Here is an 18,817-nt window from a genome sequence, read left to right as displayed (position 1 = left end):
GCATGTCGTGCAGAGCGCCAACGGGTCCCTCTGAGCACTAGGTAATTTAACATTACATTTAGAACGTGAAATATTTTGGCATAGGGCCCTTTCCTTTATCTGTCATTTTTATAAAGGAAGGCACACCAAACACACAGATAAAATATACATCTAGCTGAATATACAGATAGATAGCCAATATATATAGAGAGAGAGAGTAAAGTAAGCAATGAAACAGAGCAATACCAAGTAAACAACTGATATGTTCTAAAAGTTGTACTTGAAAATAGTAAACACCATAAATATCAATGGCTAGTAGGAGGTTATAATAGTAAACCTGCTAGGCCAGTATAACCACATCAGATATGTGTGTAATAAAAATGATACTTAGCCAAATGGCCACCCAGTGGAGAAGATCTGACAGCAGTCTGTGCTTTCTTCTCAGCTCTGTTCCTTTTCCCGGGCTTGTGCTGGCGCCAAAAGACCTGGGAAGGACCATCTCTCTCTCTGAAGGGAGGGGGGAACTCTATGTATTAGCTCCCCCTTCCTGTAGTTCTTTTTTTCCATGTTCTTCTCCTCTTTACTAAAAAAAAAAAAACTAACATAATCGTGGCAGAGTGGTGGAGACCTCTAGGACAGAGGTCTCCGCAGCTGAAGGTTTCCGACGCCCCCCTCCTATGTCTGAGGGGGGAATCTTGGTTTAGCCCCTTCTCCTTGGCGCTTCTGCCGAAATCCAAGATGGCCACCGCCATCTTCATTACCCGATAACCAGCGCTCTATGCCTGCAATGGCAGCGCCGGTTATCGGGGAGGCTATGGGAGTGCAGCGTTCCATGAGACCGCTTGTCACTCCCTTCAATCAGGCACCCTGTTTCAGCCCCTGTCAGTGAGAACCGCTGGCTCTCAGCTGACAGGGGAATGCCTGCGCTGCCAAGCTGTGAGTGTGTTCTCAAAAGTAAAATAAAAAAATAAAAAAATTTAAACATTACATTATGCAGTAACAAAAAGGCTGCCCAAACTCCAGGGCACCTAAAATAAACTGGACAGGAAGAGGCAGGGGGTTTGTAGAGGGGAGGGGTTTGCCAGCAGTACTAAATTAACTTGTTAGGTGCCAACTCCCAAGCTCCCCTCCACAACCCATGGTAAGCAGTGTCCCCCAGACCGGATGAAGGAGAAAGTAGAAATAAAAAAGGGGATTCTCTGGTGGGTAAACATTTCTTGAAGCCATCTGCAAGTTTTAAGGTAAATCCACTAAGTGTGGAAGAGTTAGCCTCTCAGTGTTCTTCCCCCCTGCCCCCTTCTCAGGTGTTCCCAGTTACTACCTCTCCCCCTGAGAAAATTGAATTCCCGGCCCTAACTTCTTCCCTGTTAGCCAACCCCCCTTCAGTCCCTATAGATCCAGGTCCTTCGGATCCTTTAGTCCCTATCCCCTTAGGTAATTTAGGGGTAAACAGGGCGATATCTTATGTTTTTGAGTCTTCAGGAGAGGAGGATGTAGAAATTTCCCTCTCTGACAGTGAGAATGTCCCTTTGGGTGTAAGTGTAAAGAGATGGGGTTCATCAGAAGAGGACTCCACCAAACGGGCAAAGAAGAAGTAGTCTGGGTCCTACTTGTATAACTCAGAAGGATGGCTTCCCAGCCCATAAGGTTTGCCACCATTGATGTGGCATCCATTTTGTCCGAACGAGCTCGTTACATGGCCTTTGACTTTTTTAGCACGGTTGAGGCTGATTTTTTATTTTTGCAAGAGACCAGAATAGGACGGCTTGCTGACCTACATAAAGCTAAGAGTGAGTGGAGGCGTGGGCCTTCATACTGGTCTCTTGCGGCCGAGCCGTACGGTGGGGTGGCTGTCCTTTTTACCGACATGATAACTGTCCAACGAGTTATAGAGCTCCAAGTAGGTAGATGTATGATTTTGGATGTCAACCTGAGAGGACACGACCTGAGGTTGATCAACATCTATGGTCCTCAAACCAAATGGGAAAGGAAGTATCTTTTCAGGGAGATCAAGCCATATCTTTTTTCGGCCCGGCAGATAGTCTTTGGTGGTGACTTTAACACTATTATTAGGACCAAAGACAGGGAAGGTTCAAGGGCTTCTCTGGGCTATGATTCCATTTTTCTAGTTAGTATGACGAGGCAGGCGGGTCTGGTGGATGTGCATGTTCACCATTTCCCAGACCTCACGGGTTTCACTTATTATAGAGGTAGCTGGAGGTCTAGGATAGATAGGTTTTTTGTTAAGGAGAGCTCGAAGACTTTGGCTCCAGAGCTAAAGCTGGTAGAGTTCTCTGATCACGTTTACCTTAATGTATCCTTGAATGCCTCAGAGACTCTTCAGAAAGGTAGGGGCCTTTGGCGCCTGAACTCTTACCTACTAGAGGAAGAGGAGAAAAGACAGTCATTTAGAGACTTCTTTGAATCCCAAGAGACGCTTTTGGAGGCAGGTTGGTGTAGGGCAGAGTGCTGGGAGATATTTAAAAAGAGGACCCGGGGTTTCTTCCGTGACCTGGTAGCTAGAAACAACTTTCTAAGAGAAAATACCTATTCAGCATTAAGAAGGAAACTTGGATTCCTGATCTCTGAACAGGGAGATGGTGGCGAAATCTCCTGAGTAAAGGCTCAGATGAGAGAGGTACAATATGATCAATTTTCTTCAGTGGTTCTGGAGAGGGACTACGGGAAGTACCACTCGCCCGACCCTTATCTGAACTGCAGGAAGTCGGTAGATATGAAAGAGGTGAGGGGCCTGTATGATGCTGACGGTGTTCTCAGGGAAGATAAGGACGGCATCATTGGTGTTGTGCAGACTTTCTACTCTGATCTCTTGTCTGAGAAATTACTAGAGAGAAGATGGACCATTTCCTGAGGGAGACACCTGGTCTTGAGGATCTCAGCAGTTCGCTTGAGTCTTTGGGCAGCAAGATAACGGTGGATTAAGTCAGAATGGCCATAGAAGAGTTGTCTAAAAAGAAGTCTCCAGGCCCGGATGGCTTAACCTCCGAATTCTTTAAGATCTTTGTGGACATTCTGGCTCCACGCCTTGTGGAGATTTTTAATAAGAGCCTGGAGAGAGGTTAATTACCTCCCTCCATGAGGGTTTCCGCACTTATTTTGCTGTCCAAAAGGAAGGATCAGTCGCGTATTGAGAACTGGCGCCCCATAGCCCTTCTCAATACCGACAGAAAGATTTTGGCAAAGGTACTTTTTAATAGACTGATGCAGATCTCCAGTCAAATGCTTTCCCCCTCACAGCATTGCACTGTGAAAGGCCGAAGCACCTTCCGTGCTGTCCTGGGGGTCCGGGAGGCCATTGAGCGGTGTCGGGCTGAGAAGTTGGGAAGTATCTTTTAGCTCTGGATCAGTCGAAGGCCTTTGACAGGGTGGATCACGAGTACCTGTGGGCTCTACTTCTGAGGTATGGTCTTCCAGTGCGGGAGGTGAATTGGCTTCGTACTATTTACAAGCAGGCCGAGAGCTTCCCTCTTGTAAATGGTTGGGTAGGTCCATCCTTTGTGGTCAACTCTGGAGTAAGGCAGGGTTGCCCCCTGAGCCCCCTCTTGTATGTGTTTGCAATAGATCCTTTTATTCGAAGGATTGAAGGCGACTCGACAAGAGGGGTGCTGTTGGGTCCGGAGTGTCCTTTGAAGGTGGTGGCCTAAGCGGACGATGTCACTGTCGTCTTGTCGAGTCCTGCGGAAGCAATGGAGATAGCAACTCTGGTCTGCAAGTACTCCGAGGCCAGTGGCTCGAAAGTGAACCAGGAAAAGAGTGAAGTTTTCTGGATGGGGAGGAAGGTGGTCAGTACGATCTTCCGGACAGCCTTCCCCGGGCCAGTAGTAAGATCAATATTTTAGGAATCCAATTCGGACCTGGTGATTATGTCAAACAAAACTGGGAGATAAAACTGGAGGAAGCTCCTCGGAAAGTGGAGAGCTGGAGGAGGTGGAAGCTTTCTCTTAGGGAAAGAGTAGACCTTGTGAAGACCTACCTGATCCCGGAGTTTCTGTACATTAGCTATGTGTGCCTTTTGTCACAGTCTTTATGGTCTAGGGTTTATGCAGTTTTCTTCCTTTTACTTTGGGGGAATAGGCTGAACCTGATCAAGCAAACTGTGACCTACAGATCAAAGAGGGATGGTGGCCTGGGTATGGTTAACCCAGTGCTGTTCTAACAACTTTTTTAAAGTTGCACCTCAGTAGTCTCTTTCTTGAGACTCCTCCTCAATGGGTAGGTGGCTTTAGGGTCTGGGTGCATCCCTTCATTAATGTTTGGATGGAAGGTGGCAGAGAGAGGACCTTCTGGGTCCATCATGGGTATTTCCCGACCTATGCGTCTCTTGGATTGAAAGTGACAAGGCGTTGGGGCCTAGAGGCGGGGGAAGTCAGGACTTTCTCTAGAAGGGAGTTGGAGAGGAGAGTCCTGCACTCTCACTTCTGGGCTCAGCTGTCACTAAGGGACTGCCCAGGTGATGTGTGTTCCGTGGGTCTTTCCTTGGTTAATTCCGGGAGACTTCCTCTGAAGTTTTGGGACATTGCCTGGCTCTCTTTCCATGGGAGACTCTATGTGAGAGGGAACCTGAAGTATAGAAGTGCCGATGATCGTGGTTGTCCATGGGAGGAGTGTCAGGGGAAGGAAGAGACTATGGACCACTTCTTGCTTGAGTGCCCCTTTAACATAGCAATTTACAGGAGAGTTTCCAGGTCCTTGGATACCCCTTGCCTTTCGGGACTCAGTTACCCTGAATGGGTCTATGGTGCATTCAAGGATAGGTGGCGGGATTTTGATGTTGGCACCCTTTTTTTAGTTAGTTTAGTTACTAGATACTTCACTTGGAACGCTAGGTGTCAGGTTTCCATTAGACAAAAATTCCTTCCCTGTGAAGTGGTGGTGGGCGACATTCTCCACGAGGTTTGGAAGTTAAGGGATATGGAGAAGCACCGGATGAACAATGCAAACTGGGTCAGACTTTGGCGGGGTCTGAGGCCTCCGTAATGGGGCCACAGTCCAGTGGCTTTTTTTGTCTAAGGCTTGCTGTCTTTTTACCCCCCCTAGATTTTATGAATCAAATGTAATTTTTCAATATGGCTTTGCATATGCCTTAGTTACTTCTTCTTTGCTTGTATTGGAAATATTTTGGTATAAGGGTTTGTATAGTTTTGATATGATGTTACGATTTGATTTCTGTTTTTTTGGTGTAGGCACCCTTTATGTTTTATGTTTTGTTTTTATTGACTATTTATTATGAACTAAAGCTGGACTTTTAAGGGGCATTTTCCCCTAATAAACATTTATGTTTTATGCTTTGGGTGCCGCACTTAGTTTAGATGGTCTATGTAAGGTTGTAATATTTAAATAATAAAAATATTTTCAGCAATCGTGTAGCCCATGGGCGCTCTCAGTTGTATTGGTTTCCAAGAAGGACAAGACAACGCGGTTTTGCGTAGACTATCACTGGTTGAACCATGTGACCGTGTCTGATGCCCATCCCCTGCCCCAGAATTGATGCTCTGCTAGAGGAGTTAGCTGGGGCACAGTATATTTCCACCTTTGACTTGAGCAAGGGGTATTGGCAGATACCGCTGACCCCCGAGGCTCAGGAAAGGTCGACATTCATCACCTCATTTGGCCTGTTCGAATTTAAGTCCATGCCATTTAGGATGAAGAATGCAGCAGCCACCTTAAAGCGTGTGGTTGATTATCTGCTGGAAAGGTGTAAAGGCTTTGGGAGGATCATCTAAAACATGTAGGCAAGTGTTGGAGAAAATTCAGTGGCAGGTCTGACCATCAGAGCAGATAAGTGTCAAATGGGGATGTCAGAGGTGCAGTACCTGGGTCATCGTGTGGGGGGAGGCAGGGTTAAGCCAGAACCAGCTAAGTTAGAGGCAATCCGAGACTGGCCTCGGCCCACAACTTCACAAGGCCACAAGTACTGGCCTTCTTAGGGACCTCAGGCTACTACAGACGTTTCATCCCAGACTTTAGCACTGTAGCGAAGCCCCTGACAGATCTCACTAAGAAACTCCCCAAAGTAGTTGACTGGACACCTGCTTGTGAGCTGGCATTTTAGTAGTTAAAGGAAGCCCTGGTTCATGCTCCAGTACTGCTGGCGCCCAACTATGACAAGGACTTTATTGTGCAAACTGACGCGTCACAGTATGATGAAATAACGAAAGGGAGCAGTACTTAGCCAGGTGGCGGAGGATGGGCAGGAGCACCCCGTGGCCTATTTGAGCAGAAAACTGCTAAACCCGGAGGTGGGGTATGCCACAATTGAGAAGGAGTGTTTGGCCATTGTGTTGGCAGTGAAAAAACTTCAACCTTATTTGTATGGACGACATTTTACTGTGGTGACTGATCATAATCCTTTAAAGTGGGTACAATACACCTCAGGGGAAAATGGCCGTTTGTTCAGCTGGAGCCTTGCACTTCACATTTATGACTTTGACATCATTCACAAGCAAGGAAAGGCTCACAGCAATGTGGATAGACTGTCTCGGCAGAAAGAGCCGGAACTGCCGGATCACCCTGGTTACCCTAAAAACTGCGGACCAGGAGCCAAATCGTTGGGACATGGCGCCCTGGTTTCCCGCATGGACAAGGGGGGTGGAATGTGACTGAATCAATGATAAATAACTTATTTGTGGCTGGATAATGTGTAAATAATTTATTGTAGAAATGTATTTCAATCAGGTGCAGGCACCAATGTATAATGTGAAATGCACTTATCCTGTTACATTGGGATGGGTTTGTATTTGGGTTTGTAAGATTGCTAGAGGAAAGGTCCAGCAGGGGGTCGTTAATGTGTGGCTTTTTGTCCAGACTGTTCAAACCTTTCTAAACATTGTAAACAGCATGTGATGCAGGAAATCACAGCAAGTTTTAGGATATCACAGATAAGTGTAAATATTGTTAGCTTTAAATTGCATGTAAATCCATGTTTGGATAAACAAATTGCATTCCGATTCTAAAAATAACTCAGACCTCAAGGGAGCTGGCTTATCCAGTGAGGCTGTGCTCAAATGTCTATAGAAACAGCACTGTTTTAAAAATTGTTCTTCTTGTTTCATCTGACCTGCTCCCTGGTACCTTCAACCAGGTAAGCAAATAAACATCACTGGCTTCAAAGACCTGCTTGGAAACTTCTCTATTCCTGTGACCAAAACTCAAAATATCTTAAGACGCAAAATCAAATCCGTTCCCGACTGTTTCTGAGGTTTGGACCCAGCATCCAGTACCACCGCTCTGCCCGCTACCCAGGAGCTCTGGCCAGTGCGATAGGCCAGGGAGGAACCATCCACAGCAACCCTAATCCATAGGAATAGGTCAGGAGTACCAGCCCAGGTACACCAGCAACTGGGTATACACGCAGCATCAATTACCTAGAAGGAAGCCGGTACTGGATGCCGGTAAGGAGTCCAGTGGTGGCAGCATTTGTTAGCCCCTCCTACTGCGGTTAGAGGGCGCATTTGGAATAACGAAAGGGAACGGTGGCAAGCCCAGCCGGTTCCCAGCAACAGACAGAGTGGCATAGGCGGTCCATCCTGTCACAACCTGTAAATATAAAGTTTTTTTAAGTTATTATCGTTTTATTTTTCTGACTTCCATTAAGTATTTGGATTATAACATAACATGATCCTGTGCTATTAGAATATTTCACTTTTTATGCAATCGATGATATGTGCACAGTCATTGAAAATGACTACAAGCCCGTTTAAACAGATTGGAGACAATGGGGTATATTTACTAAACTGCGGGTTTGAAAAAGTGGAGATGTTGCCTATAGCAACTAATCAGATTCTAGCTGTCATATTGTAGAATGCACTAAAAAAATGAAAGCTAGAATCTGATTGGTTGCTATAGGTACCATCTCCACTTTTTCAAACCCGCAGTTTAGTAAATATACCCCAATATCTACAATATCAAAAACACAGGGGCGCTTCCATAGTGTATTATCCAAGTAAAATGTTTTATTCCAAACATTAAAATAGCACGTACCAGATGGCAAAGGTATTCAGGCATAAATAGTACAACAGTTCTGATATTCACATACGAACAGCAATATTTTAAGCAGCTCGAAGTCAGAGAGTCTCCACAATCACCTCTACGCGTTTCATCCCTTAGGACTTCGTCAGGAGGCGTGGATCTTCGTATCACAATTCACCTATTTCTAGGGAGTGACTAATTAATTAATTCACAGGTGGAGCAATCTCCACTCCTTAGATGTTCTTAGTAAATGCACAAATTAACAACCATTTTCAAATCTATTATAGAGCAGGTTCATATACCAATTCGTACATACACAATTTAAAATAGTAAAATTCAACTATTAAAAACAGCCATCATATAAGATAGCCACAATAATAAAAATAAAAAGTATATTTTTGAATGGATTTTTCTCCTCTCAAAGGCAGATAACAAAAAGCAACAGGCGGATCACAAAAAAACACATTACTTTCAGACATTTTAGAGGACAATTTAAACAGATGAAAATTCATAGAAATGGTGTTATTTCACACCCTTCATTTAATCCCCAAGGTGTAAATGTATTGAGTGTGTAAATCCAGAAGGTTTCCCTTTTGGATAATTTTAGTAATCGATCTCCTCCTCTAGCATCCATTTCTACATGTTCGATAGCTTTAAACCGTAATGATTCAGAATTAGCATTATGACAGGAATAAAAACGTTTAGGTACACTATGATTATCAGTCCTATGTTGAATATTACGTAGATGTTCAAAAATTCGTATTTTTACTGATCTTTTGGTTTTACCCACATATTTTTTCCCATAACCACATTCCAGTAAATAAATCACGTATGTGGTGTTACAATTCATAAAGGATTGAATTACTCTCTCTTTTTTATTTGACGTATCAAAAAAGGATTTGTGATCACCGTGTACAAACTTACATGCTTTACAGTGACCACAAGCAAAAAAAACTTTCATAGGTTGTAGCCAAGTATTCTTATTTTTATTAGGTAATTCCTTAAGATGTGAAGGAGCTAGCATCGCTCTCAAAGTCTTTGGCTTTTTAAATATAATGCGTGGTTTTGCTGGCAGTACACTCGATAATCCCGAGTCTAATTTTAACACTGCCCAATGTTTTAAGAATCTGTTGGTTGGCTACATTAAAAGTAGTAGTAAAAGCACAATCAAAGTTATTTGAATTGGTCTCTTTTTTCCTTTCTCTATACGTCAATAATTGAGTCCTGTCATATTGTCTAACCTTATCCAAACTTTCAGTTAAGATATTTTCTGGATACCCTCGTTCTTTAAATTTATTAATGAGAATAGAAGCTTGTTTTTCAAAAATTTCTGATTCCTTACAATTCCGTTTGACTCTCATCAGCTGGGAGACGGGTGTATTATCTTTCCAACGTCTCATATGACAGCTCTTATAGTCAATAAAACTATTACTATCAACTTTTTTAAAAAAAGTATAAGTATTAATGAGATGTTTTTCTTCAAATTTATTAGTATCTAGAACTAAGTCTAGAAATTCTATCCTATTTTTATCAATAACGGAAGTAAATTTCAACTCGAAATCATTAGTGTTAATATCCTGAACAAATGAATAAAATTCTAATTCAGTACCTCTCCAGATGATTAGTATATCATCTATAAAACGTTTAAAGCAGACAATCTTCTCCATATAAAATGTATTTGAATAGATCACTTGATTCTCCCAGTATCCCATATATATATTAGCGTAGCTTGGTGCAAAGGAACTGCCCATCGCAGTCCCTCGCACCTGATGAAAAAACTGATTAAGGAAAGTAAAGAAGTTGCGTTCTAAGATATACTTAGTACATTCCAAAATGAATTCACATTGTATTATATTTAGATTACCATCATTGAATAAACATTCTTTTACAGCTTGTAACCCTTTGAGATGTGGAATAGACGTGTACAGAGACTGCACATCGATAGTACACCAAAAGTAATCGGTGTTCCACTGTAAGTTTTTCATAATCTGCAATATCTGAGTGGAATCTTTAATATATGATTTCAAACCTAATACATATTTTTTTAGATGAAAATCTACAAATTCAGACAAATGTGCAGTCAGAGAATCAATCCCCGAGACTATAGGACGTCCCGGGGGGTTCACAAGTTGTTTGTGGATCTTAGGTAAATGATAGAATGTAGCAATTCTCGGATGCTTATTAAGAATATAATCAAATTCATTTTGGTCAAGGCAGTTATCATGTAATCCCTTCAGTAATAATTCCTCTAGTTCAGATAAAAAGGCATTTGTAGGATCTGTTGTTAGTTTTTTTATAGAAATCAGAGTCATTCACTAATCTCATCGATTCAATTATATAATCTTTTCTATTTAAAATAACCAGCCCCCCTCCTTTATCTGCTGGCTTTATTGTTATTTCCTCATCTTTAGTAAGTACTTCTAAAGCCATTTTTTCATTTTTAGTCAAATTTAATTTTATTCCTGATTTAGTATTGGCTAATTTATATAAATCTCTTTTTACCAATTCACCAAACATATCGATATATGTCCCTCTTGACTCTATTGGGTAGAATTTAGATGTTTTTTTTAAACCGGTATTAGGTAATGATTCATATGGAGTTGAATCATCTGGAATTGATCTATTTGCACTTGCTAGTGCTTTATCTTCTTTCAGAAAGTGCCTCTTTAAAGTTAATTTTCTGATATATTTATTCACATCAATAAATAGATCAAATCCATTGGGATAACAAGTTGGAGCAAATGACAAACCTTTAGACAATAATTTTAATTCATCAGGTTTAAGATCTCTATCTGACAAATTAAAAACTCCTTGTATTGAAATTTCAGAGGGAGCTAACATTTTTTGTGATCTCTTTTTTGCTCTCTTTCCTCTATGTCCTGTCTGGACCTTTTTCTGGGAGAGTAAATCATTCTCTCTGACAGTGAACTTTTGTACTCTGTTCTTTTGTTTCGCTGTCCTAAAAAAGAAGTAGAAGTAGTAGGGGGAGTATCACCTACTGTATCAGATTCAACTTCATCGAGAGCTTCAAATCTATTACTAGTATCTACTGGATTTTGAATCACATTTTTCTTCTGCTTTAAAGAATGTTCAGGTATTCGCTTATAAGGAACAGTGTTCCAATGATCTCTTTTAGAATCAGTTCTATTAAACGATCTGTTTCTCTGATTATTGGGCAATCCACGATAATCCCTATTTGTCATAAATTGTTTATTTGGATAATTCGCAGTCGGACCAGAAAATCTGCTCCAATTGCGTACTCTGTCATTTTCATAATCAAGTTTATCTCTCTGGAATTTTTTCTTTTTAGATTCAATAACTTCATTTTCAATTTTATTAACTTTATACTCAACCTCACTCTTGAAGGTATCTATCTCAGCTGAAGTTTTAAGCGTAATTACTTCAGTCTCAACCTCTTTTAATTCCTTAGTAATCTCGTCTAAGACCTTTTTCTTCTCAGATATAATAAGTTTCATCAGTTCCACTGAGCACTCATCTAATATACGATACCATTCATTCAAAAAAACCTCATTCGATAAACCAAATGTAGGTAATTTCAACATTCTCAATCCTCGAGGAATTCGTCTGGCTTTGATATAATTTTCAAGACCTGTAACCTCCCACCAGGCCTTTGTTTCCTTAATTAGCAAACCTTCAATTTGTGCAAATACATCCTTAGAACATTCTCTCTGTATCTGAGGGTTAGAAGCAGCTAAAGAAGCCGGACCCTCAGAAAATACATTATTACATTCTTCTAGGCGTTTCGTATTCAAGCCTGACCTTCTAAATGACATATCTATAATTAGACACTGGCAGCAACCGTAAGAGAATAAATAACCACAATACCAACAATTCGGTGCGCTCAAGTCAAATATAGTAGATATTAAAAGTTCCAACGTGCATTGTTCGTGATCCAACTCTTCTTCTCATGCAATTTACTAAAACACCAGCAGTATATAGTCTGCGCGTCTTCCCTTCCGTCTCCCGATCTCCACGGGGAAACAACCAACACACCTACAATATCAAAAACACAGGGGCGCTTCCATAGTGTATTATCCAAGTAAAATGTTTTATTCCAAACATTAAAATAGCACGTACCAGATGGCAAAGATATTCAGGCATAAATAGTACAACAGCTCAGATATTCACATACGAACAGCAATATTTGAAGCAGCTCGAAGTCAGAGAGTCTCCACAATCACCTCTACGCGTTTCATCCCTTAGGACTTCGTCAGGAGGCGTGGATCTTCGTATCACAATTCACCTATTTCTAGGGATACCCCAATATCTATTTCACAAACAGAGGATCTCTATCAACTTGTTTATACAGTTCTTTTGGGCCCTTCAAAGATTGTGCTAAGAGCACTAACAGCTAGAAGCTCTGGTAGACAGTTTGACTCAATTGTGTATCGGGGAAAGAAAAGATTGTCTTTTATTGTTTTTTAAAACAAGATATATTTTTAATATTTGGAATTCAATAAAAAATGAGTAATGCACTATGTGGTTAATTTTTCTTTCATTGTTGTGAATATTTGCTACGACATCTGATTACTGATGGAGTTTCCACATATCCTTTGATGATCTACATGAAATTGAAAGTTTTGATTCAAGTAAGCAGATTCAGAAAGGGGGAGCTTTACTGGCATGATATTTATCACATATGGTGCTTCCTTAAATGCTTTCTTAAAATCATATTAAAAAAGCATATTCACAAAGAGGTGTGCGTCTGTGTGTAGATGGAAGTGTTCAGCTATACATATCACTTTTTAACCATGGGCATTAATATTGAGTTTCTCCCCCCTTTACTGCTAAAACAGCTTCCACTCTTCTGTGAAGGGTTTCCACAAGATTTTGTAGCATGGGTGCGGGGATTTGCATCCTTTCGTCCACAAGAGTATTAGAGAGGTCATGTACTAATGTTGGAAGGTAGCAGTTGGCCTTCCAATTCATCCCAAAGATGTTCAATGGGGATAAGGTAAGGAGTCTGTGAGGGCCAGTCAAGCTCTTTCACACCAAACTTGGGAAACCATTATTTGATGGACCTCACTTTGTGCAGGGGGGCATTGCCATGCTGAAACAGGAAAGGGCCTTCCCCAAACTGCAACAAAACTGGATGCACATAATTATCTAGAATGTCACTGCATGCTACAGCTTTAAAATTTTCATTCATTGGAAATATGGGACCCAAATCAACACATGAAAAACAGCCCCAAACCAGTTCTCTTCCTCCACCAAACTTTACACTTGCCAGTAAGAATTTGGGTAGGAAGCATTCCCCTAGTATCTGCTCAACCCAGATTCATTTGTCAGACTGCCAGAGAATACGTTTCCACTGCTCCAGAATCCAACGGCAGTGTGGTTTACACCACTCCAGTCGACGTTTGGCATTGCACATAGAGACCTGAGGCTTGTGTGCATCTGCACAGCCATGGAAACCTAATCCATGAAGCTCCCAATAAACAGTTCTTGTGCTGCAGTTGCTTCCAGTGGCAGTTTGGAACTCGGTAGTGAGTAATGTAACCGAGGATAGACTGCTGTTCTGTGAGTTTGTGTGGCATCCCACTTCTCAGTTGAGCTGTTCTTGCTCCTAGATGTTTCTACATCACAATAACAACACATAGTTGACCAGAGCAGCTCTAGCAGCGCCGAAATTTAACTTGTTAGAAGGTGGCATTCTATCACAATGCCATTTTGAAAGTTACTGAACTCGTCAGTATGATAGATTCTACCACTAATTCTACCACTAATGCACCGCTAGCAATAGGTGTGGCTGAAATAGCGAGACACACTAATTAGAAGGGGTCACCACATACTTTTGGCCATGTAGTGTATATTAGTATGTCTTAAACTTTATTCTCTAAGAGCTGAAATAGTATGCCAGTTTCTAAAAAACAATTGTCTCATATTAAAAAAAAATCCTGACATTGTCCAGCTTTACAAAGTAATTATTGTTAACAAGCTCTGAGTATGATACAGATTTAAATATATAAACACAAACTATTACTTTTTGCTCAATATTACTAAACAGATTTGTAGGTTATTAGATATAGCTCTACTGCCACCTACTGTTTAAAGTCATAACTTGTGAAAAGGAAAAAATAAATTCAACTTTTATTGATCAGTGATTCCTTGCACAAGGCATAACTTTCTGTCTGGTCCTTTTCATATCAAAGTAACATAGAGATGTGGTCGCACACAGGTGGGACTCGTTATCTATTTATTTATGGCAAAATTAGTCCAAGGATAGATATGGTGCACTCTCAATAATTTTAAGCATAGAGCATATAGAAAAAGAAAAGAAAAACATAAGAGGCACTCCAGTCCCTTATAAGTGAATTTCATATATAAGTATAAAACTTGACTTTTATTGTATATATTTAAAATAAAGAAAATGCGAAATATTAAAAATGGTAAGTAGTGTGTATGTGTTGTTCCCATATGAATATATACAATCATATAGCGTTTCGCACATTGCTTTTTCAAGGTGGTGAAAAAGCAATGTGCGAAACGTACGTCGGGGTTTAGTGACGTCATTAGGACGCCACTCACACCCGACAACACAGACAGGCACTGATCTCCCCTCCCAAGTAAACGCTGTAACACTTTACTAATGGCGCTGTTTGTGCACTATATGATTGTATATATTCATATGGAAACACGACTATAGGGGAAAGGTCACCATAACTACATAGGCAGTCCAAGGGAATAATAGGAATAAATTTATGGACTAGCCCACGCTAGTAGTGCCATTACACGCTCATGCAATATTGAGGCTATGTGACAAACCTATGACCCTGTGTGTTTGGGAGAAGTCTCCTTTGCGTTAGAGAGTGTGAGACTTATATGAGTAGTGATAAGAATAATATATTCAAGATAAAGTTACACAGCGCTCTATATATATTTGGCAGAGAAATCTATGACATATATTTTCAGACTGCGTGATGTGATTCTATTAAATCCATAATACACAGAAATTGATGCTTATTGAGATCACTTCTTTATTTCTCTCAGAATTACTTTGGAGATTAGCGGTATCAATATATACTACATCAAGAGATTTGATGATTAATATCCTATTAGGAGATTAATAATGAAGGGAATTTTCTCTTGATGTCTTAATAAGGATATATTTTTTTCCCTGTACTGTTGTCGGGTGTTTTGTTTTAACACAACACATACACACTACTTACCATTTTTAATATTTCGCATTTTCTTTATTTTAAATATATACAATAAAAGTCAAGTTTTATACTTATATATGGAATTCACTTATAAAGGACTGGAGTGCCTCTTATGTTTTTCTTTTCTTTTTCTATATGGTCCTTTTCATATCCTTATTTAAAAAGTACATTTTGTACAGGACATACCCTTTCTTTACTCCTGTTCTCAATCAATGTCATGCTCTAATTTTTCGTTTAGTTGAACAATATATATTTTGTTCAAACAGTTTCCTTTGTTTTTATACTGTGGCTGGATCACCTTGAAATAACTTATTGTATAAATTTATTTTAATTAATGGGGCAGTGATCCAATATATATAATTGCAAACATACCAATTTTTGTAATGGAAATTTACTGATTTCTGATACAGTATGTCGTGTTGAGAAGAAATTTGTTTTTCTAACGTTTCTAAAAGAAGACCCAAGCTAATTAGATATTTTCATTTGAGTGACCAACACATCTTTTTTGCTTGAATGCACATGAGGGGGTAGTCAGCCTTTTATCCTGTGTCTTAGAGAAATAGGAAACCTATCTGAATCATGTAACAAGTAATTTAGGAAATCACAGGTTAATGCAAATTTTGTTAAATTTCAATTGCGTTAAAACCAAATTTTTGCAAATATTTTACTTCCTGATGTTAAACATCTTATGTAATATCTCAGACTTTATTGGCAGATAGGATTAGGGGGCTGGGTTACCACCTGCCAACGTGTGTCACAGAAACAGTATTTTAACTGTATTATACCATCTGAACTTCTGGAGATGACGAATACCTCTAACTAGTGTGTAAAGGTTCTTGTCAGGACCCTTAAGCAATATACATCACTGCTTCAAGATTTTTCCCTGACTCCTATTGCCTGTTGTATTCTGTGATCAACAGATAAGAGCTCTACACTCTAATCCGTCCCCCGTTGTCCTGTGTGGAATCCAGCATCTCTGTGTCAATGTTTTGCCTGCTACCCAGCAGTCCTCATCCAAAGTAAACGGTCAGGAGGTACCAGCCAACCCACAGCAAGAAGGCGGTGTAGCAGTTATACCAACTACCCAGAAGTAAGCGGTTCTACATGCCGTGAAGGAGCCTAGTGGTGACAGAGAAATTCTCCTACAACTACTGCGCAGTTGCAAAGTTGGAACTATTAGGGCTGGTCAGTAAAAGTTGGTTACGGACAGTGAGAAACAAACCCAGATAAACTGTGTAAGGAGAACATCCGTCTTAAAGGTCTTAAATGTGAAGTGTGAGTAAGAGAAACACCGTAAGGGGTGAATTTTCTCTTGAAAAAATAGAATTGAGAAATATTGAGACATATTACATTTATGGTTAATAACAAGAACTGACAGATATGCAGTATAAGAGGTTAGTTAAACTGAATGAGGAATTATAAAGTAGCAGAAAGCCCCACAAATGTTGTCAATGGTAAAGGATCCAAGTGCAATAAGCATGCCAATAAAAAGTTAACTTGTACATTCACAGTAAAATACCTGCCCCCGAGTATAAATCTTACATTCCCCATACAAATCAGGCATGAAATGATATGTTGAACAAACCATGCACATACCTGGCTCAGAGCCATTTTCCTCAGAAACCTTTTCAGCGCCAGAGAGGGATTGAAAGTTGGATGACGAAGCTTCAAACTTCTCTGCTTCCTCAAAGCTGGATTCTCCCAGACCAGAACTGGTATCACTCAGTGCACTGCTGTTACATTCTCTGTAACTATCATAGCCAGTGAATAAATCATAGGCATCCTCTATATCCATTGTAATGCCCTACAAAGCAAGGCACCCTGTGTACAGAATATACATTTTAGGTTTTAGACTTTGCAATAATCAAGTAACTGCCACCTGATAAATTTACCCAAAGCGTTAACACTAGACTAAGTCCAAAACCTAATCGAAGCCTAACTATTAACCTAGCTTAAGTTCTAAACCTATCCAGAGTCCGAAAAGATCAATCATAAACTAACCTCTCACACAGACTGGGTACACACTACAGGTTTAACAGTCGGATCACGTGATAAAGGACCATTCGGCACTATATCGCATTAGTGTGCACTCTCCAACAGTGAACGATTATCGTTCTAAATCACATTGTATCGTTTCATTTGATTTTTAAACCAAACTAAAAATGATGTTCCCAATCCTGCAGTGTGTACGCACACACGACCAGCAGTGCCCATAGATTTCTATGGAGTGTGCAGAGTCATAATCTTTCATCCAACTGTTACGACAGATGAAAAGCACAGATTATAGGTAAAACATGTTTAGTGTATACACATGAATCGGCATGCTGATCGGGACTTTTTCTTTTTTTTTTTCAGTCGCTGATAAAATCGTAAAACAAGACTATTATCATGTTCATCCATAAAATAAATTACTATCATTTTATTAACTACAAACGATGTGATCATACAGCGGACACTTTACACTGTGTGCAAATATAATGCCCCATGAACAAAGCATATTCTTTCTAAGCACAACTCAAGTGGGATACACTCTTCAATTCCACAACCCTATACAACAATAAAATAAAGACTATTTTTTGTTAAAAAAAAGTTGTTGCAACTCAACTCTTAGTGTTACAATTACTGTACTACGTACTGTACAATTAAAACGTTACATATATCACATATCAATTGACTGATTGGAATCAATGTTGCATTCACCAAGGAAGAAACACATCAGAACGAATCCATACTTATTAAAATAATACAAAGACTTAGAAATTGTGTATGTAGTGCACGATAATCATAGAGTTATAATAATATAAATAGCGGTGTTACAAGTTAAGCATAATACAGAAACCTTTCGTAACCTCACCGTATGGCAACGCTTATGCGTCACTAAATGTCGCGCTACAGCATTTACTGATGACGCAAAATATCCCAGCGCATGCGCTATCTTTAGCTGCTGTGAGCCGTTAAGCAGTACTGGAGATGATTGAATGTCGAGATCGAAGCACTAAATTGAGTATTATAAAAGTAATAATTTAAAAAAACAGTTGTACATGGTAATGAGAATATAATAATTAGTTTATCCATGCAGAGCAAAGAAAAATGTTTCAGCGAAAAAGGAAGTTGGCAAGTAGCACATTGTGTTGAAAATAGTAACAAGGACGTTGAAAGCAACGCATTGAAGATTTTATGAAAATACATACACTATGTTATTTATGTGTAAAAAAAAAATAAGTATTTTCATATTAATTTTTAGGCGTGTTTTTCTGAGGCTCTAATAAACGAATAGTCACAGAAGCATTTTTGAGATGATTGCCTGCTGATTATTTTGCTTACATTAGGTGGTACTAACTTTTTTCTTTAAACCAATGCTTTTAATAGAGGAAAAGCAATTCACACATTACAGTAGCTTCCAGTGGGAAGATGGCAATATTTTTTATTTACATGGGACAATGGCATTTTAATCTCTGATGTGTATACCTGGGGCAATTTTCCATGTGTTTCCAGTGGGACTATGGCTATACCTTTTTTATTTACATGGGATGATTGAGTTTTAGACATATGTATACCTGGGACTGTTTTTATTTTTCCATCAATAATTTTTATTAAGAATTTTATTTTTTCTAATAATTAGGTGGTACAGAAAGAGAAATAAGGGAGAAGGGAAAACCATCTTGGGA

General features: G+C 39.8%; 1 protein-coding gene across 1 annotated transcript in view; it reads right to left on the bottom strand.

Moving 5' to 3' along the window:
• The window catches only part of L3MBTL2 (L3MBTL histone methyl-lysine binding protein 2), a 342,206-nt gene extending 324,141 nt beyond the window's left edge, over positions 1-18,065 (bottom strand). The window contains 2 exon segments of the mRNA XM_075182790.1: positions 16,746-16,970; positions 18,004-18,065. Coding sequence (XP_075038891.1) covers positions 16,746-16,944 — 199 coding nt within the window. The 5' untranslated portion in view covers positions 16,945-16,970; positions 18,004-18,065.
• Positions 18,066-18,817: the final 752 nt, after the last annotated feature.

The sequence above is a fragment of the Mixophyes fleayi genome, chromosome 8 (assembly GCF_038048845.1).
Source record: "Mixophyes fleayi isolate aMixFle1 chromosome 8, aMixFle1.hap1, whole genome shotgun sequence".
Classification (NCBI taxonomy): domain Eukaryota; kingdom Metazoa; phylum Chordata; class Amphibia; order Anura; family Limnodynastidae; genus Mixophyes; species Mixophyes fleayi.
The sequence above is the reverse complement of the archived record's forward strand: the minus strand, read 5'-3'. Positions and strand labels throughout refer to the sequence as shown.